This window comes from Pipistrellus hanaki (genome assembly GCF_964339955.1).
Source record: "Pipistrellus hanaki genome assembly, chromosome: 1".
Lineage (NCBI taxonomy): Eukaryota > Metazoa > Chordata > Mammalia > Chiroptera > Vespertilionidae > Pipistrellus > Pipistrellus hanaki.
This window is the reverse complement of record NC_140503.1, coordinates 21,975,257-21,993,417: the sequence shown is the minus strand read 5'-3', so window position 1 is coordinate 21,993,417 and position 18,161 is coordinate 21,975,257. Positions and strand designations below refer to the sequence as shown.

The window sequence follows — 18,161 nt, the reverse complement described above, 5'->3', positions numbered from 1 at the left end:
CACAGTAAAATTGAGGATAGTGTTCTCTGAGTCTCCTGCTGGTTTATGGTCACGTTTATACACTGCATATAATTTAAAATAACACTTTATCTTATTGTTAAAAGTATTAGATACCCCCCTTTCCCCGGGCCCATTGACACCCTCTACCCCCCTCCTGCAATATACTTTTGTTGGCAACTTTTATAGAAAGTAGATTCAAATTGTGTTTGTAATCAGTCATTCTGGTTGTCTTTAGTTGCCTTCTTTCTTGTTTTATATAATTTTCCTGGGCCAATCTCTGTTTGATAACTCCCAAATTACATCTCTATTTTTTTACCTCTTTTTTACTTGAGCTTGGGACCTTTACCTCCAAGTAAATATCCCCTTGGGATAAATGCACTTTACTTATCTTCCCCTGAACTGTGTTTCTCCTTAGTTTTGCAAATCACCATAGTTTATTTGTATATTCAAACTACTCTCTCACTCATTTATATGCCTGTCTTCAAGGTTTACCTATAATCTTAAGTGCTTTTCTTAGAGAACTCCTTTAATTCCCACGTTGAGTTCTCGATGGTTCGGCAAGCAGCACTATCAAAAAATTAGTCAAACTCACAAAGCTCTCACAAGTGGTGGTATCCAGCCTGGAACGCAAGTGGTCTAGCCCCCCAGTCAGGACATCTGAGAGCGCTTTACTTCCAAATATGTGGAACCCAGACGCTAGGGAATTCATATTCCAAAAGTTCTACACTCGAGTCTCAATTCTTACCCTGCTCGGTATACAGTGCAGAACTAGTTCTGCAAGTTCCCTCTCCGGGGAAGTGAAGCTTCGCGATCCCCTTCCCTGAGAACTCTGATAAAAGTCTCAATAGTGATCATTCTCGCTCGCCTCCATCGTAGCCAGTACAGATCTCAGCTGACGGGTACAACGACCCCATCCGCCGCTGCAGGGAAGCAGTGACGTCACGGCTAGCACGAACCGACCCCGTTTTTTTTTTCGGGCTTTGCAGACCTCGGAGCCCCGAAGACCGATAGAGAACGAGTGGGAGGTGAGAGACCGCGGCGCCTTCGGTCCGAGCGCGGAGCCCTGCGCCGCAAACCAGGTCGCCTGGCGGGAACCTTGCACCCGCCGCCCCCGACTCAGCCTGGGGGCAAGAAAGTGGGTGTGTGCGTGGGGGCAGCCAAACTTCCTGTCCCGCGCTCGAGCTGCTTCCGGCAGGAGCCGGAAGACGCTGTGTGTGGACGGAATTCGGGACCGATTGACCCACGGGCGGCTGCCGGGGACCTAAGGTGAGCTCCAGGGCGGGCTGGACCACACTTGCTGGGCTAGGTGGTCCCCGAAAAAAAAAAAAGAGGGAACCAATACCAACTCCTCGGGGGGCTCGGGCCCGGGGCGCCCTCCGGGAGGACAGGGAAACCGCCCCCCTTGGGCGCCCCTGCGGGACCTGGCGGGCCCGGGAGCGGCCGGTCTGAAGCCCCACGACGTGGACCCTCCCCCTCGCAGGGTTTTGAGGCCGATGCTTCGGCTCCTTTGCTTGGTTTTGGGGTCCGGAGCGTGGGAACAAGACGGTCCTGAGAAAGCCGGAGTCAGCGAGCCCCGTGGGCGGGGGCGGCCGGGGCCTGCCCGCGGACCTGGGGCCCGACATGGAGGCCTCGCTCTGGGGAAATGTGATGTCAGAGGGACTCTGCCCTGGATATTTCATCCCCGAGCCGCCTCTTCTTTCATGTACCCCCTTACTCTCCGGGTCTGAGAGGAGGAAGGCTGCCGACCTAGAGGGGCTGGACTGCGGCTTTCTGCTTCGCCTGTCATTTCAAGGCCGGGCAGGGTGTGGGCTGTGCGTACGGCCTGGTATGCATTTCGCAGGTTGAAGCTATCCTCTGTAGTTACTTCAAATAACAGATAAAATTAGTTTATTAAAGTTTGTGTCACTTGCTCATGAGACTCTGAAATGCATTTAGGCACTGTTTGGAGGTTACATACAATTAACGTGGGACCTAAGAATTTGCACTTAGTCCTCACTTTGGCAAAAGGTCAATGCCGCATATTTTCAGAGACTAAAAAATCGTTTTGAAATAAAGTAAGGGACATTTTGTTAAGGAAGAAATTTCACTTTGTGTTATCTTCGTGTGGACAGTCAGCTAAACTAGCAGAAGATTTAGGTTCTAGTTTTTAAAGTTCTACATCGAAGAAGATGCCTAATTTTTGGCAAGTTATATAATCTCTAGCTTTTGGCTTTTTCTTTTTTTTCTCTGTAAATTATAAAGAGCTTACCTGTTTATTCAGCAAACATTTCCCGAATGTTTACTTTGTACACAGCATCGTCCTAGGTTAATGGAAGAAGGGTGAATAAACTCAAACCTAACCAATGAGAAAAATTTCCGTGTAGACAACTGACACCCAAAGGAAAATGAAGTAATTGCTAAAAGAGGGGTTAAACTGTTTTGTGAAAACACCGAGGTAAGGACAGATTTGTTCTGACTGGAGGGAAAGGATCAGAGAGTCTTAATGGATGAGATGGCATTTGAGTTGAATTTTAAAGGCGGGGAAGGATTTCACAAGATCAGATCTAGATTGGGGGTGTTTATTTCTGATTGCCTTATATTTCACTCAGAAGGAAACCTGTAAGTAGGTCTTATTTTCGGGGAAACACGTTATTAGCTACCGTGTTTCCCCGAAAATAAAACCTACTTACAGGTTTCCTTCTGAGTGAAATATAAGGCATCCCCCCCGCCCAGGCTAAACATGAGAGATTTGGTCCACTGATTCTGAAAGAAATGGAGTCACAAGAAATTCACCAGGATATTCAGGAATTTGATTTTTATGATGATGTTCCAGAAGATGATGATATGATTGTCATTGAATAAATGAGTAAATTCTTGATACTGTAGGATTTATAGTTTGTCTGGTTTGTGTTGACAACTACCATACTACTGTACTGTATACAGGTAATAAATTTCCTTTATTTTCATTTAACAATAAATGTGTACCATATTCTTCTTCATGGAAAAATAAGACATCCCCTGAAAATAAGACCTAGTGCATCTTTGGGAGCAAAAATTAATATTAGACACTGTCTTATTTTCGGGGAAACAGGGTGCCCAAGCAAAGACCTTGAGCACTGACAAAGGTTAGTGTGTTCATTTAATAGTGAATTTAGTGTGGCCTGGAGTAAATAGTTTATTATGGAATAGAGTGGATGCTGGTGTAGACATGTAGAATCTTTAAAATGCCATGCTTAGATGTTTGACTACTGAAGCACTGGACTTTGAGTAAGGGAATAATACAAACACTTCTATGTTTTGGAAAGGTAACTCGAGTAGCTGCATAAAAGATGGATTGGAAAGGGGGATTTTAAGGACTGGGTGGCCAGATAGAAGCCTATTTTAATACGGTAGTAGAAAGATAATGAGGAACCTAAACAGGGTATTACAATATAAATACATTTGGGGGAATACAGGGATTATTTCAATAGGGAAGATGAAAGGGATTGTTAAAGATCTAGAATTTGCAGCTGAGTGGGAGGAAGGTTGGGCAATAATTGAAAAGAATGTTCCAAGAAGAAGAACAGGTTTGGTGGTGAAGATAATCTGGATGTAGTACATTGCTAGGTTGAGTTGCTATTGGCTAGCTATGTGGAGATAGTAGCAAGCAGTTAGAAACGAAAGTTTGAAGTTCAGAAGAGGTCAGGAATAGAGACAAAAATTTAGGTATTTGCAATGTCATTCATTTATTATACAGATATTTATTCAGTGCCTACTAGGTGCTTACACGGAACCTTGTGTGGAAGCCCTTTAAGCTCAGTAAAGAAATCCTTAGAGCGGTCACAGTATCAGAAATGACTCTGGAAGACCTAAATTCCTTATCCTATATAATAAAAGCCTAATATGCAAATTGACCATCACTCCAACACACAAGATGGCTGGCTGCCCCCATGTGGATAAGATGGCCACCCCCATGTGGACACAAGATGGCCAGCAGGGGAGGGCAGTTGTGGGCAATCAGGCCAGCAGGAGAGGGCAGTTGGGAGGGACCAGGCCTGCAAGGGAGGGCAGTTGGGGGCCATCAGGCTTGCAGGGGAGGGCAGTTCGGGGGGGGGGGGGGGAGGCAGACCTGCAGGAGAGGGAAGTTGGGGAGAACCAGGCCAGCAGGGGAGAGCAGTTAGGGGTGACTGGGCTGGCAGGGGAGGGCAATTGGGAAGGACCAGGCTTTAAGGGGAGGGCAGTTAGGGGGAATCAGGCCTGCAGGGGAGAGCAGTTAGGGGCAACCAGGCTGGCAGGGGAGGGCAGTTGAGGGTTACCAGGCCTGCAGGGGAGCAGTTGGGGGTGACCAGGCCAGCAAAGGAGGGCAGTTAGGGACAATGGGCTGGCAGGGGAGCAGTTAGGCGTCATTCAGACTGGTAGGGGTGTTTACGAGGTGATCAGGCTGGAAGGCAGAAGCAGTTACTGGCTATCAGGCAGGCAGGTAGGTGAGTGGTTGGGAGATTGTGAGAGGGATGTCCGACTGCTCTTGAGGGTATCCCAGATTGGAGAGGGTGCAAGCTGGGCTTAGGGACACCTCCTCCCCATCCCCCATGCACGAATTTTGTGCACCAGGCCTTTAGTGACTTACATAAAGTACTATGCCAGGTGCTGGGAAATACAGTAGTGAACAAGACTAGTTCTTCTTCTTGCTTATGAAGCTTGCAATTTATGGGAATGCCAGGCGCCCCCCCCCCAAAAAAAAAAAAAATACTGTATAAAAACAAGTGAAAGAATTAGAAATTGTGATTAGTGAAGATGATAGAGGGAGTATGGAACCTTCTTTGAGTAAGGTATCAGGAAAAGCCTTTCTATTATTTTTTTATTTTTTATTTTATTGATTTTGTTCAGAGAGGAAGGGAGAGAGATAGAGAAAAACATCGATGAGAGAGAGTCATCGATCAGCTGCCTCTTGCACACCCCCTACTGGTGATATGCCCACAATCAAGGTACATGCCCTTGACCGGAATCGAACCCGGGACCCTTCAGTTCCCAAGCCGATGCTCTATCCATTGAGCCAAACCGGTTTCGGCAGAAAGCCTTTCTAAATGAGTTAACAGTTAAACTGAACTCTGAAGGATTAAAACAAACAAGGAGCTAACCAATGGAAGAGAATGGTAAAAGCATTCCTGGGTCATGTGCAAGTCCGTAATAAAAGAAAAAGCGTGGGTTTAAGAAGTGCAATATTAAAACAAAAACTGAGTCTTTTTAGCCCAGTTTGTAAAGACACACTCTGAGTTATAACTCAGTGGCACAACTGGGGGGAAAAACGAAAAAAAAGAAAGAGCTTAATGTGTTCTAGGAGCGAAGGGGAGCTTCCTCTGGTTGAGACTTGGTGAGCAAGTAAAGGAGGGTGACTCTGGAGGAGACGCAGGAATGGCTCACATAGGTTTTTACAGGCCAGAATAAGGAGTTTGGATTTTGTCTAGACACATTGGAAAGCTTAGAGAAGAGTTTCAACAGGGAAGTGTATTATAATAGGATTCACATTTCAAGATGATAATTCTTGTTGTGAAGAGAACAGAGTGGAGGGTGGCAAGAATAGAAGCAGGGAGACCAGTTAGGAGACGGTAACAGTGCTTTAGGGCAAGAGGTGGTGGTGTCCTGGTGTAGGGTGGTAAAGAAATAGGTGGATTTGCTATATTTCCTCTTTTGGAGATAGAATCAATAGGACTTGCAGCTAGATTGAATATTAGGCGCAAAGGAAATAAAGTAATAAAGGTTACTCCTAAATGACCTAAATAGTGGTCCTTGAGTAGAGGGTTGTGATGAGAGGGGCTGGTAGGGAATGATGGGAAACAGGATTGAGAGAGAATTTGTTTTGAACATGTTAAAATTGAGATATTAAATTAAAATGTTACGTAGAGATGTATATACAAGTCTGCAGCTCAGAGGAGATATCCGGCTACAGATAAAAAATTTGGAGACCATATGATTTAAAGCCAAGAAACTGGATGAATTCACAAGAGGGAGAGAGTATAGCAAGAAAAACGGTCTGAAACCTATCCTGAGGAACATTAACATTTAGGGGCTGAGTGGAGGAGGAGTAGGGAGTTATCAAAGGAGATTAGAGAGGTGGCCAATAAGGTAGTAGTGAAATAAGGAACATGTATCTTAGAAGGAAAGAGAATTGTGTTTGAGGAAGGAGGCAGCGCTTTTGAGAAACAGTGCCAGTTACGCCTCTTCAGTTGCAAGTGAACAATTTACTTCAGAAGAAGAATTTATAACCAGGATGTGAGCAACTCACAGGACCAGAGAAAATGCTGAAGGCCCTGACTTTGTAAAGGACAGGAATATGAGCAGCCCCAGGGAGGGCTGCTAACTGCATTACTGGAATGAATGGGCTGCTGCAGCGTTTTTTAGTCCTTAGTTACTTTCAGGATTCATGTTTTGAGGAAAAGTGCCTGATTTGTTCTACATGGATCAAGTGTCCAGCAGTTGGCCAGGATAGAAAAGAATATCTTAATCTACAGTCCTGCCAAGAATGTAATTAATGGGGAGGGGTAGATCCCCAAACAAAATGGATCCTGTCACCCAGGCAGGGGAAATGAGTGTAGGACAGTCAAAAACAATAGTTATCCATCGCAAAGGTTAAGTAAGATGAGGACAGTACAGTGTCCATTGGATTTGGCAACATGAGGATCATGGGTTATCTTTACAAAGAGGTTTTGGTGAATTGATGGGGTTGAGTAATGATTGGAGATGAGAAAGTAGAGACAACTCTTGATGAATTTAGCTTGTAGAGAATTAGGATTGTAGAGAAATGGGGAGGTGAATGGAATGATTCAAGGCTATAGGAACGGAGCACCCAGAAGATCCTGGGAAGAGAAAGGGAAGGCCTAGGGTGAATCCTATGGTGTTAAAACTCATTCTGGCTTCGCAATTCTATATTCCAAATTTCTTTTGTTAGTACCTGTTACCACTTTATCATTAGAATTTAATCAACTCCCATAATGTGCTAGGTATGATATAGAAAGTTACCTCGTTTTCATGTTCCCAGCACTAACATGTTATACCAAAATTTAAACAGCTCTTTTAAAATAAATTTTAATTTTTGGTCTTTGTAATTTACTAATATCAGTAGAGTTTTTGTTTTCTTTTTTTAATGATTACTGACCTGTCTGGGTCTATAGCTGTGGTCAGCCACAGGTGGCTGTGGAGGAAGCTGAGAAGCAGATTGGCCCATGGTCAGAGAGACTAGTCCTTTTGGTAGAAATCATGTGCTTTATTTTAGCCTTTGGGGAGAGCACAATGTTTCTCAGTTTCTTTTTCCTCTACCCACCCACCTTCCACTTTTTTCTAAAACTGGGTCAAGATCAAAGCATTGCTGACTTTCCTCAAGTTAGAGCAGTACAGCTATTCTGGGCTTTGATTTCTAGGGTGGAATTACTTTGCCTTTTATTTTTATTTACTTTGTATCCTCACTTGAGGATAAGTTCTTATTGATTTTAGAGAAAGAAAGGGAGGGAGAGAGAAAGAGAAACATCGATGTGATTGGTTGCCTCCTGTACGCATTCGGACCAGGGATCAAACCTGAAACCTAGGTATATGCCTTGACCGGGAATTGACCTTTTGGTGTTCTGGACAGTACTAGCCTGCTGAGCTACCCAGGGTCACTTTGCTTTTTAGAGGTTAATACAATGATGTTCTTTGTCTTTTATGAGGCAAAGTAGTAAAAGCCCCTGGTCATCTTTCCCTTGGAAATACACTCCCTTGGAAATAGCAATCAGGACTGAGACCAGGAGACTTGTATCATCTCTGTTCCCCTGTTGCTTGCTTACTTTGAATTGGTTTTCTCTCCCAGTATGTGGGAGGTCTACATTGGGGTTTGGGACCAAAAACTTCTTTTTGTTGCTGGTCATTTGCCTAGTTTGTAATATTTTCCTTTGCAGAATTCACAGGGAGATAAGATTCAAGTAATCTATTTCACCAAAACTCCAACAATAATAATGGCTGATTGTTTGTAAACACACACACATGCACACACACACACACACACACTTATATTGAATTCAGAGGAAGGTAGGTGGAGAGAGAGAGAAATTTCAATGATGAGAGAGAATCATTGATTGGCTGCCTCCTGCACACCCCCTATTGGGGATGGAGCCCACAACTCTTGGCATGTGCCTTGACTGAGAATTGAACTGTGACCTTATGGTTCATAGGTTGATGTTTAGCCACTGAGCCACATTGGCTGGGATTAATATATATTAAGAGCAGGTTTATATTTATGGGTTTACACTTTGTATGTGATGCTGCTATCCTATATAATAAAATGCTAATATGCAAATTGTCTCTGTGGGCGGAGTTCGACCGACCGGGAGTTAGACATGTGCTGACCACCAGGGGGTGGCGCAGAACATGGCAGGCATTGCTGATACAGCGCTAGCAACAGGTAGCAGTGGAGGCAGTGCCGGCCCCGATGGGCCCTGTCAGGAGTGGGACTGCGGCCCTAGCTGGTTTGGCTCAGTAGATAGTGTCGGCCTGTGGACTGAAGGGTCCCAGGTTCAATTCTGATCAAGGGCATGTACCTTGGTTGTGGGCACATCCCCAGTAGGGGGTGTGCAGGAGGCAGCTGATTGATGTTTCTTTCTTATTGATGTTTCTAACTCTATCTCTATCCCTTCCTCTCTATAAAAAAAATCAATAAAATACATATATTTTTAAAAAGTGGGACTGCAGCAGGATGGTGGAGCAGGTGAGCAGGTGGGGCCAGGCCAAGGCAGGTGTGAGCGGGGACCCAGGTCGCCCAGCTGATGGCGACCAGCAGCGTGGGAGATGGGGCCAGCAAACGGGGCACCAGGCCAAGGCAGGTGCAAGAGGGGAAGGCCTCTGATTGTTTTGCCAGTCTGTTGACCAGCGGCAGCCAGGCTTAGGGATGCTACCTGTGCATGAATTTTGTGCACCGTGTCTGTAGTGTTTAACATATGTATTTTAGACATTTTGAAGTTACTTTAATACGGTGTTTTTCAATCTGTGGGATGTAACCTGTTAGCAGCTTGTGAGATCAGTTTATTGGGTCCCATCATTAAAAAAATTTTTTCAGAGTGCATGAGAGTAGTATAGTATAGATTAGTATTGTTTCATAAAACTATGTTATCTGTGTGTGTTTAGTTTATTGAGTTATGATGGAAAAATGTATCTTACTGTGGGTTGCAGTCTCTATAGGAAATTTGGACTTAGTAATAAAAGGCAGAGTTCTTAACCTTTTATGTATACTAAACATTTGATAGAATTACTTGTTTCTTAAGCACCTATTCAAAAGTTTATTTCTGAAGAATTTTATGATCATTTCTATTGATTGATATAAAAATAATCCTAGGGTTGATCTGTTTCATTTTATTTCTTTTTTTTTTAAATATATTTTATTGATTTTTTTTTTTTTTTTTTTTTTACAGAGAGGAAGAGAGAGGGATAGAGAGTTAGAAACATCGATGAGAGAGAATCATTGATCAGCTGCCTCTTGCGCACCCCCTACTGGAGATGTGCCCTCAACCAAGGTACATGCCCTTGACCGGAATTGAACCCGGGACCTTTCAGTCTGCAGGCTGATGCTCTATCCACCGAGCCAAACCGGTTTGGGCTGATCTGTTTCATTTCTATATTTCAGATGAGTTTCCTGGGGCCAAGATGAGTAGCTTACTTGGGTCTCAACCTAGTCAGAGACAGAATTAAGATGACTGCTTTAGAGACCTTGCATTTTTGTTTTTTTAAAAAGCATCTCAGCCGAAACCGGTTTGGCTCAATGGATAGAGCGTCGGCTTGGGGACTGAAAGGTCCCAGGTTAGATTCCGGTCAAGGGCATGTACCTTGGTTGCGGGCATATCCCCAGTAGGGGGTGTACAAGAGGCAGCTGATCGATGACTCTCTCTCATCGATGTTTCTAACTCTCTCTCTCTCCCTTCCTCTCTGTATAAAATCAATAAAATATATTTAAAAAAAAAAAAAAGATTTTGCTTTGCAAGTGAAAAGATAACATGGAATGGAAGAAAGGTTGTGCAAACCATGTATCTGATAAGGTCTAAGATATGAACATATGCCCAATAAGCACAGGAAAAGATGCTCAGCATCATTAACCATCAGGTACTGTAACTCAAAACCACAGTGAGTTACTACATCCTATAACAGATGGCTGTTATAGAGAAGGCAGATACTATCAAGAGTTAGTGAGGGTAGGATTGTAAAGTGATATAACCACTTTGGAAAACAGCCTGATATTCCTCAGGAGGTTAAACATAGTTACCAAATGACCTAACGATTTCACTCCTAGATATGTTCAGAAAAGAATGAAGACGTATGTCCATGCAAAAATTTGTACATGAATGTTCATAGCAACATCTATACTAATAATAGAGGAATATGCAAATTTTCCGGGACGCCGTCACAGTAACAATAACAACCAAACAGCAGGCTGCGTGGGGCAACCAGGCCACCAGGGGGGTTAGTGAGGGATGACCAAACGACTGAGCAGTAGGCTGCGTGGGGTCACCAAGCCGGCAGGAGGATTAGTGAGGAACGACCAAATGACTGATCAGAAGGCTGTATGGGGTGACCAGGTTGGCAGGGGGACAGTTGGGGGCAACCAGGCCAGCGGGGGAAGGGGAGGAGTTGGGGGCGACCAGGCTGGTGGGGGTGGGGGATAGTTAGGGGCAATCAGGCAGGCATGCAGGCAGGTGAGCATTTAAGAGCCAGCAGTCCTGGATTGTGAGAGGGATACCCAACTGCTGGGGATGGGGCCTAAACTCTCAGTCAGATATCCCCCGAGGGGTCCTGGATTGGAGAGGGTGCAGGCTGGGCTGAGGGGGGACCCCCTCCTCTCCTCGCATGAATTTGTACACCGGACCTTTAGTTATGCATAATAGCCAAACTGGGGAAACAACTGAAAGGTGGAAACAACCAAAATGTCATCAGTTGATAATTTGATAAATAAAATGTATATCCATACAGTAGAATAGTATTTGGCTACAAAAAGAAATGGTGTACCAATACATGCTACAAACAATAAGGATAAACCTTGGAAACTTCATGCTAAGTGAAAGCAGTCAGGCACAAAAGATCACATATATAATTCCATTTATAAAAATGTCTAGAGTAGATAAATCCATACAGGCAGAAAATAGATTAGCAGTTGCCTAAACCTGCTCAGTGAAGGGTATGGGAGAAAATGGGTAGAGGCTTTCTTTTTTTGGGATAACAAAAATATTATAAAATTGATTGTGGTTATGTTTGCACAACTGAATATACTAAAAACATTGTACTTGTCCTCTTTAAATAAGTAAATTATATGGTATGTGAATTATATCTCAGTGAGGCTGTTATTTAAAAAAAAGTTGCATTGCAGTTTTTGAAATCTGTTACATGGGTAACTGGAATTAGGAATAGAATTGAATTGCATTTGCCATCACACTTAGCTGGTGCTGTGTTAAAGATGAGAGCTACACAGTACATTTACTATGGTTACTGAGTGCTCCAAAGCAGATTCTTTTGAGGTCATCCTGCCTATTGTACTGCATCCGACTATTCTCTCTTTTGTTTACACAGCACATATAACAAACCACAAATTTGGATACTAACATTGTATGGCAGTTCCTAGTAATAAAACAGATACCCATTTATTCCAGAAAGTGATTGTTCTAATTTTTAAGATTATCATCGAAATGAAAACACTAAAAGGGATCATAGATAATTATGGATTGAGAAATGATAATGCAGAGGTTATCTTTAAACTATAAGAGAAGTGGCAGCTTCCTTTTCTAACTTGTTACTACAGCTTTGCAAAAGTGTTTAAGATCTGCTATATCTGATTTTTCCCTTGTTCACAGCACATATTCTTATCCTTTATTTTTCATTAGGTAAGGAAACAGAAACCCTTCCCTAGAGCCAGCACCATTAGTTTCTTTAAAAAAAAAAAAAATTGAACAAATATAAATAATTGTCTAGTTTCTTAAAGACTTAGGATCCTGGGATCTCAAAATTGGAGGAACATTAAGAATAACCTGGTAATTTCTTGGCTTCTTGAGATGAGCTGGAATTGGGAAAAGAGAATTCTTAAGCCCTGCTGATTCAAGATCAAATTTGAGAGATGTAATCACTATTCATGCCAACCTCCGCTGTGGTAGGAGTTTGGCTCTGAGTTTAATAACTTGGACAAGTGATACATTGAGCCTTGCTTCCTTTCAATGTAAAAGAGGGATGGATAAGCCACATCGAGCTATTGTAGTACTTGCGTAAGAAAAACGTGTGTGAAAGGAAAAGTTGGAGATTTACGCTACTTTATGTGGGAAACAACATTTTATTTACATCTTGTCAATTTTTTAATGATGAAAAATACCGATTTCTGGCAGCTAACTAACGGGTGAGGAAGGAACCATCAGGGCAATAACACTTATTCAGGTACATCTAAATGCTCTATTTGTAGAGTGAATTTTTCTAACTTTTCACTTTACCTTGGTATTAATTGAAAGCTTTCATATTGAGTGCATTTTACACTGTATGATCACTTCGTATATAGTAGTGCTCCCAATTTTAACAGTAATTGTACAAAATAAAGTGAACTCACTTTACCAAAATCCCAGGGGGATTTTGCTATTCAATTAAGCTATTCAAAAGTAAGAATTTAAATTATGGAGAGAAAACAGCTGCATCAGGGTCCTGAGAGTACTACTTTGGGAAAATATTATTCAAATTTTGACTGATTCTATAAATATTTTTAGAAAAATGGGGAAATTGAGAAAATAGTCAAACCAGCCTGCCACCCAATTAACTACTATCATAGCTTTGTGAATTTCCTTTCACTTTTTCTTATTCTTACCTTAACTAGTTTTAATACTGGCAAGTGTGTGATTTCATATATATATATATATATATATATATATATATATATATATATTTAATATATTTCGTTATTGATTTCAGAGAGGAAGAGGTAGAGAGAGAGAGAGAGAGAAACATCAGTGATAAGAGAGGATCATTGATTGGCTGCCTCCTGCATGCCCCCTACTGGGGATCGAGCCCGCAACCCAGGCACCAAACTTTGGCCAGAATCGAACCTGGGACCCTTCAGTCCACAGGCCGATGCTCTTTCCACTGAGCCAAACTAGCCAGGGCTCATATTTTGTTTTTGTAATTTAGCCAACATTTTCTAATTATTGGGTATAATTTAATCAACACTCCTCAATTGTTGGGTATATGCATGTATTTATATGTTGTTTGAAGTTTATTATCACAGATGATAAGATGAAATTCTTTGGACATATAGCTTTTCTCATATTTAAGAACTTCCGTTAGAATAGATTAGTAAAAATAGAAATTCTACACCAAAGTAAAACTTTATGGGTTTTGATACCTACTGGGTTTGTTCTATTTTAAAACAATTGTTTTAGGAGGAATTCTTTATAGCTTGCTGTGGATACACCAGGGGGGGAAACAGTGGAAAAGGACATGCAACTTATGATTATTACAGTAGATAAAGTCTTTGTTTATTTAGCTACATTTTTCCTCTGCTCTTAATATTTTCTCTCTCTCTCTTTCCCTCATTTTAGGCTAAATTGATTGCCCACCCAGCACAGCATCTTACAGGAAAAGCATAGCATGTCCTAGAGGAATATGAGCATAAACAGAAAGGTGTCATTGACTGAATTAAAATTTTAACTTGTCCCTGAACAGCTATAGGATTTGGAAGCTGAATCAATGTTATCAGATGAGTTAGAATCCAAACCAGAGGTGAGCCAAATCAGCTTGTTGTTTTCTTTTTGCTGGGCTGTATTCCAAAGGTTGTATTTATTTAGTTTGGGGGTCAACAGGCTTTTTCTGTAAAGGGCCAGATTGTAAAATTTTAGTCTTTGGGGCCATATTGTTTTGATAGTAACTAATAGTTTATTATTTTTCTCTTAGTAAGTACTTTTTCAAAGATTTAAGAATTCCATTTTTACCTCATTACTTTTAATATTTGGTATTTAATAAGAATAAAATTATACATCTAGATAATTATATGACAAAATTTTATATTTTATACATGGCATATGTGGGTAATGTGTGTATACATATGTAAATATTTACTACCACAAACCATTTTTTTTTATTAATTTTGCATATGTCTGAAAGTATTTTCTTTCTAAATGTAATTGGAGGACTTAAACTTTTTTTTAAAAAAAGAATTTTTATTGATTTTTAGAGAGAGAAGAAAGGAGAGGGAGAGAGAAACATGAGTGTGAGAGTACAGCATCAACTGGCTGCCTCCCACATGTGGTCTAACCAGGGATCAAATCCACAACCTAGGTATGTGCTCCAACCAGGACTCAAACCTGCTACCTTTTGGTGTATGGGACAATGCTCCCACCAACTGAGCCACACTGGCCAGGACAACATTTTTTTAAAAAATATATATTTTTACTGATTTTAGAGAGAGAGTGAGAAAGAGAAGCATTGATCTCCAGCCTTCTGCATGTCCCCTACTGGGGATCAAGCTGCAACCTGAACATGTACCCTGATCAGGAATTGAACCAGCAGCCTTTCAGTGCATGGGATGGTCCTCAAACAACTGAGCTACACCGGCCAAGACAACATTTAAAATTTTTATTTATTTTTCTCATTTTAATTTAAATATATCTGTGTTATATAATGAAAAGTCACTGAATTTGGAATCAAATTACTTAAGTTTGAAGACTGACACTGCTTCTAACTAGTCTTATGACCTTAGAAAGTCATTCAGTGTCTTCAACTTGATTCCTTATCTTTTTTTTTTTTTTTTTTAATATATTTTATTGATTTTTTACAGAGAGGAAGGGAGAGAGATAGAGAGCTAGAAACGTCGATGAGAGAGAAACATCGACCAGCTGCCTCTTGTACAACCCCCACCGGGGATGCGCCCGCAACAAAGGTACATGCCCTTGACCAGAATCGAACCCGGGACCTTTCAGTCCACAGACCGACGCTCTACCACTGAGCCAAACCAGTTTCGGCTGATTCCTTATCTTTAAAATACATGTTCACAAGGAGGCATGGATCAGACATCTGAGGCATTCTCAGAGGGAGAGTAGGGGAGGGTGGGGATAAAAGGGAGAGATCAATCAAAGGACTTGTGTGCATACATATGAGCCTAACAAGGTCAAGGACAACAGGGGGGTGGGGGCATGCATGGGGTGGGGTGGGGGATGGGAATGGGGGGATGAGAACAAATATGTGATACCTTAATCAATAAAGAAATTAATTAAATAAATAAAAATAAACAAGGCATGCAGCCTGAAAAAATAAAATAAAATAAAAACACTAGTATCTCAAATGACCTCCCAAAGGAAAAAAATAAAATAAATAAAAAATAAAATACATGTTCAAGCTTACTGATTTATAGTGAGGCTTAAAAGAGCCAATACTCAGAAAAGTGCTTTATAAAATGTAATCGGTACAATGCGGTTGGGTTTTTTTTTTGTTTTTGTTTTTAAATATATTTTATTGATTTTTTACAGAGAGGAGGAGAGAGGGATAGAGAGCTAGAAACGTCGATGAGAGACAAACATCGACCAGCTGCCTCTTGCACACCCCCTACCGGGGATGTGCCCACAACTAATGTACATGCCCTTGACCGGAATCGAACCTGGGACCTTTCAGTCTGCAGACCGACGCTCTACCGCTGAGCCAAACCGGTTTCGGCGCAGTTGAATTTTTAATAGCCATCATTTAAAAATATAATTATTTTTATTATTTCTTTGGTGGAAGATGACAGAGGTTAAATTAATTACATAATTCAGCCTTTCTCCAGAACAGATGCTTGATAAAAAGAACTTTAAATTTTGTTTGTTGTTAATTTAGTTTTACAATGAATATGGCTGAGACTAGTGAGTATTTAAGACTTGATTACATCATCACCTTTTGGGAAATTCAGGTGTTTATAACCATTCCTAACAACTTGTATATCTTTTTGTTGTTTCCCCTTTCCCTAGCTCCTGGTGCAGTTTGTTCAGAATACATCCATCCCACTGGGACAGGGGCTAGTGGAATCAGAAGCTAAAGACATTACTTGCTTGTCCCTCCTTCCAGTGACTGAGGCCTCAGAATGCAGTCGGCTAATGTTACCAGGTAAAAATTAAGAACACTACAGTTACACCGGGACCGGTTTGGCTCAGTGGATAGAGCGTCGGCTTGGGGACTGAAAGGTCCCGGGTTCGATTCCGGTCAAGGGCATGTACCTTGGTTGCGGGCATATCCCCAGTAGGGGGTGTGCAAGAGGCAGCTGATCGATGACTCTCTCTCATTGATGTTTCTAACTCTCTATCTCTCTCCCTTCCTCTCTGTAAAAAATCAATAAAATATATTAAAAAAAAAAAAAAAAAAAGAAAAGAACACTACAGTTACAATAAATGAGTCCTAAGAGCTTAGCGTACTCTGTGGTACTGGTGGAATGGATTAACTGATTTTGTAACAGACTGGTGGAAACTGTAAAAATTAGGAATTGTGGAGAAAAAGGAGCCGTGGGAGTCATAAGTGCACTGATAGTTTACACCAGAGGAAGGCTATGATCACCATAGAATATGAAGGTGAGAAGAAAAGAAGGCTAAGGTAGAATGCCTTGGAGGGAAGAAGGGAAGCCTAGAGTAGTATGGGAATACTGGCATAGAGTACAGGCATGGAACCCCAGGGAACAGTCAATGTGTCACATGTTCCTAAGAGGCCCAGTGAGATAAGTCAACAGGACCTGTTCCATGGAAGGGGTAGAAAGCCAGGCTGCAGTGCATTGTGATACTTGTGTAAAGTAAGTATAGAGGAAGTATCTATACTTTTGTAAAGACTCTCCTGCTATGGGAAGGAAAAAGAGAAGGATGTAAGATAGATGGAAAAATTCTTTTCTCAGATTTGAAATATTTAAGGGTGTTTTTTTTTGCTAAAAGAAAAGAGCCAGTTAGAGAAGTTGTGGACAGAAAATGTGGATAATTGGTGAGGAGGCTTCAGGAAAGGTAGAATGAAGTAGAGTGCTAAGCATAGGGAAGTGAGTTATTAGCTGTGGATGGGAAGAGGGTGATCCAAAGCTAAAAATCTTGACTATTACCAAGGAGAACATTATTTTTAGATGCAATGAATTCTTTGTTTCCTGGTCCTTGTTTTAAAATTTGGAATAATAATGTTAAATCAGGTGAGGATCAATATTTGTTGGTGACAAATTATTTGTTATAGTCTTCTGGTTACTGTCTTCTAGTGGTGTTCCTTTTTCTTTTATTTTTTTCAAGTGACTTTAAAATTTTTTTCAGTGTTTAAAGATTCAAGAAGGGCAGATACTGTATAATGAACTAACCAAATGTTGATGTAAGGTTTCCCTAACTAGCTCCAAGTTTTTCCTACCTTTCAATTCCCATTTTTCTAATAGTATATTGGGAGTCTTTCCATATGTTTATGGATTTTCAATGTATGAAAATTTCTACTTGCTAATAAATTTTGATCTTCATTAGGCTTTCCCCTGACTTTTCTCTCCCAATTTTAGCTTATGATTTTATTTTTTATTGAGTATTAACATAAGTCTCCTTCCCCTCCAATTTTAACTTATTGAATAAATATTTAACAATAATAAAGGAAATGAAAACAGAATCAAAAGCATGACTTCTTTTGCACATTACCTTCTTTAGTTTTAATTTGATTTAAAATATTTTCTTTTTCTTTTCTTTTTTAATATATTTTATTGATTTTTTACAGAGAGGAAGGGAGAGAGATAGAGAGTTAGAAACATCGATGAGAGAGAGCCATCAATCAGCTGCCTCTTGCACATCTCCTACTGGGGATATGCCCGCAACCAAGATACATGCCCCTGACCGGAATCAAACCCGGGACCCTTCAGTCCCCAAGCCGACGCTCTATCCACTGAGCCAAACCGGTCTCGGCTGATTTAAAATATTTTCAAGAACCAATTATAGATAATAAATGCAAACTCATGCACTCACCTCTTAGCTCATGAAATACAATATTACAATAGCAAATGTATCTGCACAAACCTCCCTAATCTCATTCCTCTCCCTCAAGTATGTGTGTATCATTCTATGGATGGCCTGCATGTTTTCTTTTTACTTGAGATATATGATAGATTCAGAAAAGTATAAAACCATATGGATATACATATGGAATTATTGTAAGGAAGATACCAACCACTTAATAAAGAAGTAGAACATTGCCAGCTCCTAAGCCTT

General features: G+C 41.1%; 1 protein-coding gene across 3 annotated transcripts in view; it reads left to right on the top strand.

Annotated features, from left to right (window-relative positions):
• The first annotated feature begins 980 nt into the window (after positions 1-980).
• ZNF410 (zinc finger protein 410) overlaps positions 981-18,161 on the top strand; it is a 38,016-nt gene continuing 20,835 nt past the window's right edge. Inside the window, exons 1-3 of one of the 3 annotated variants that reach the window (XM_084893257.1) lie at positions 981-1,266; positions 13,536-13,716; positions 15,933-16,068. In XM_084893257.1, the coding sequence (XP_084749383.1) occupies positions 13,684-13,716; positions 15,933-16,068 (169 nt within the window). In that variant the 5' untranslated portion in view covers positions 981-1,266; positions 13,536-13,683. Of the gene's footprint in view, positions 1,267-2,298; positions 2,435-13,535; positions 13,717-15,932; positions 16,069-18,161 lie in introns of those variants that run through there. The other 2 variants (XR_014795829.1, XM_084893258.1) reach the window with 2 other exon arrangements.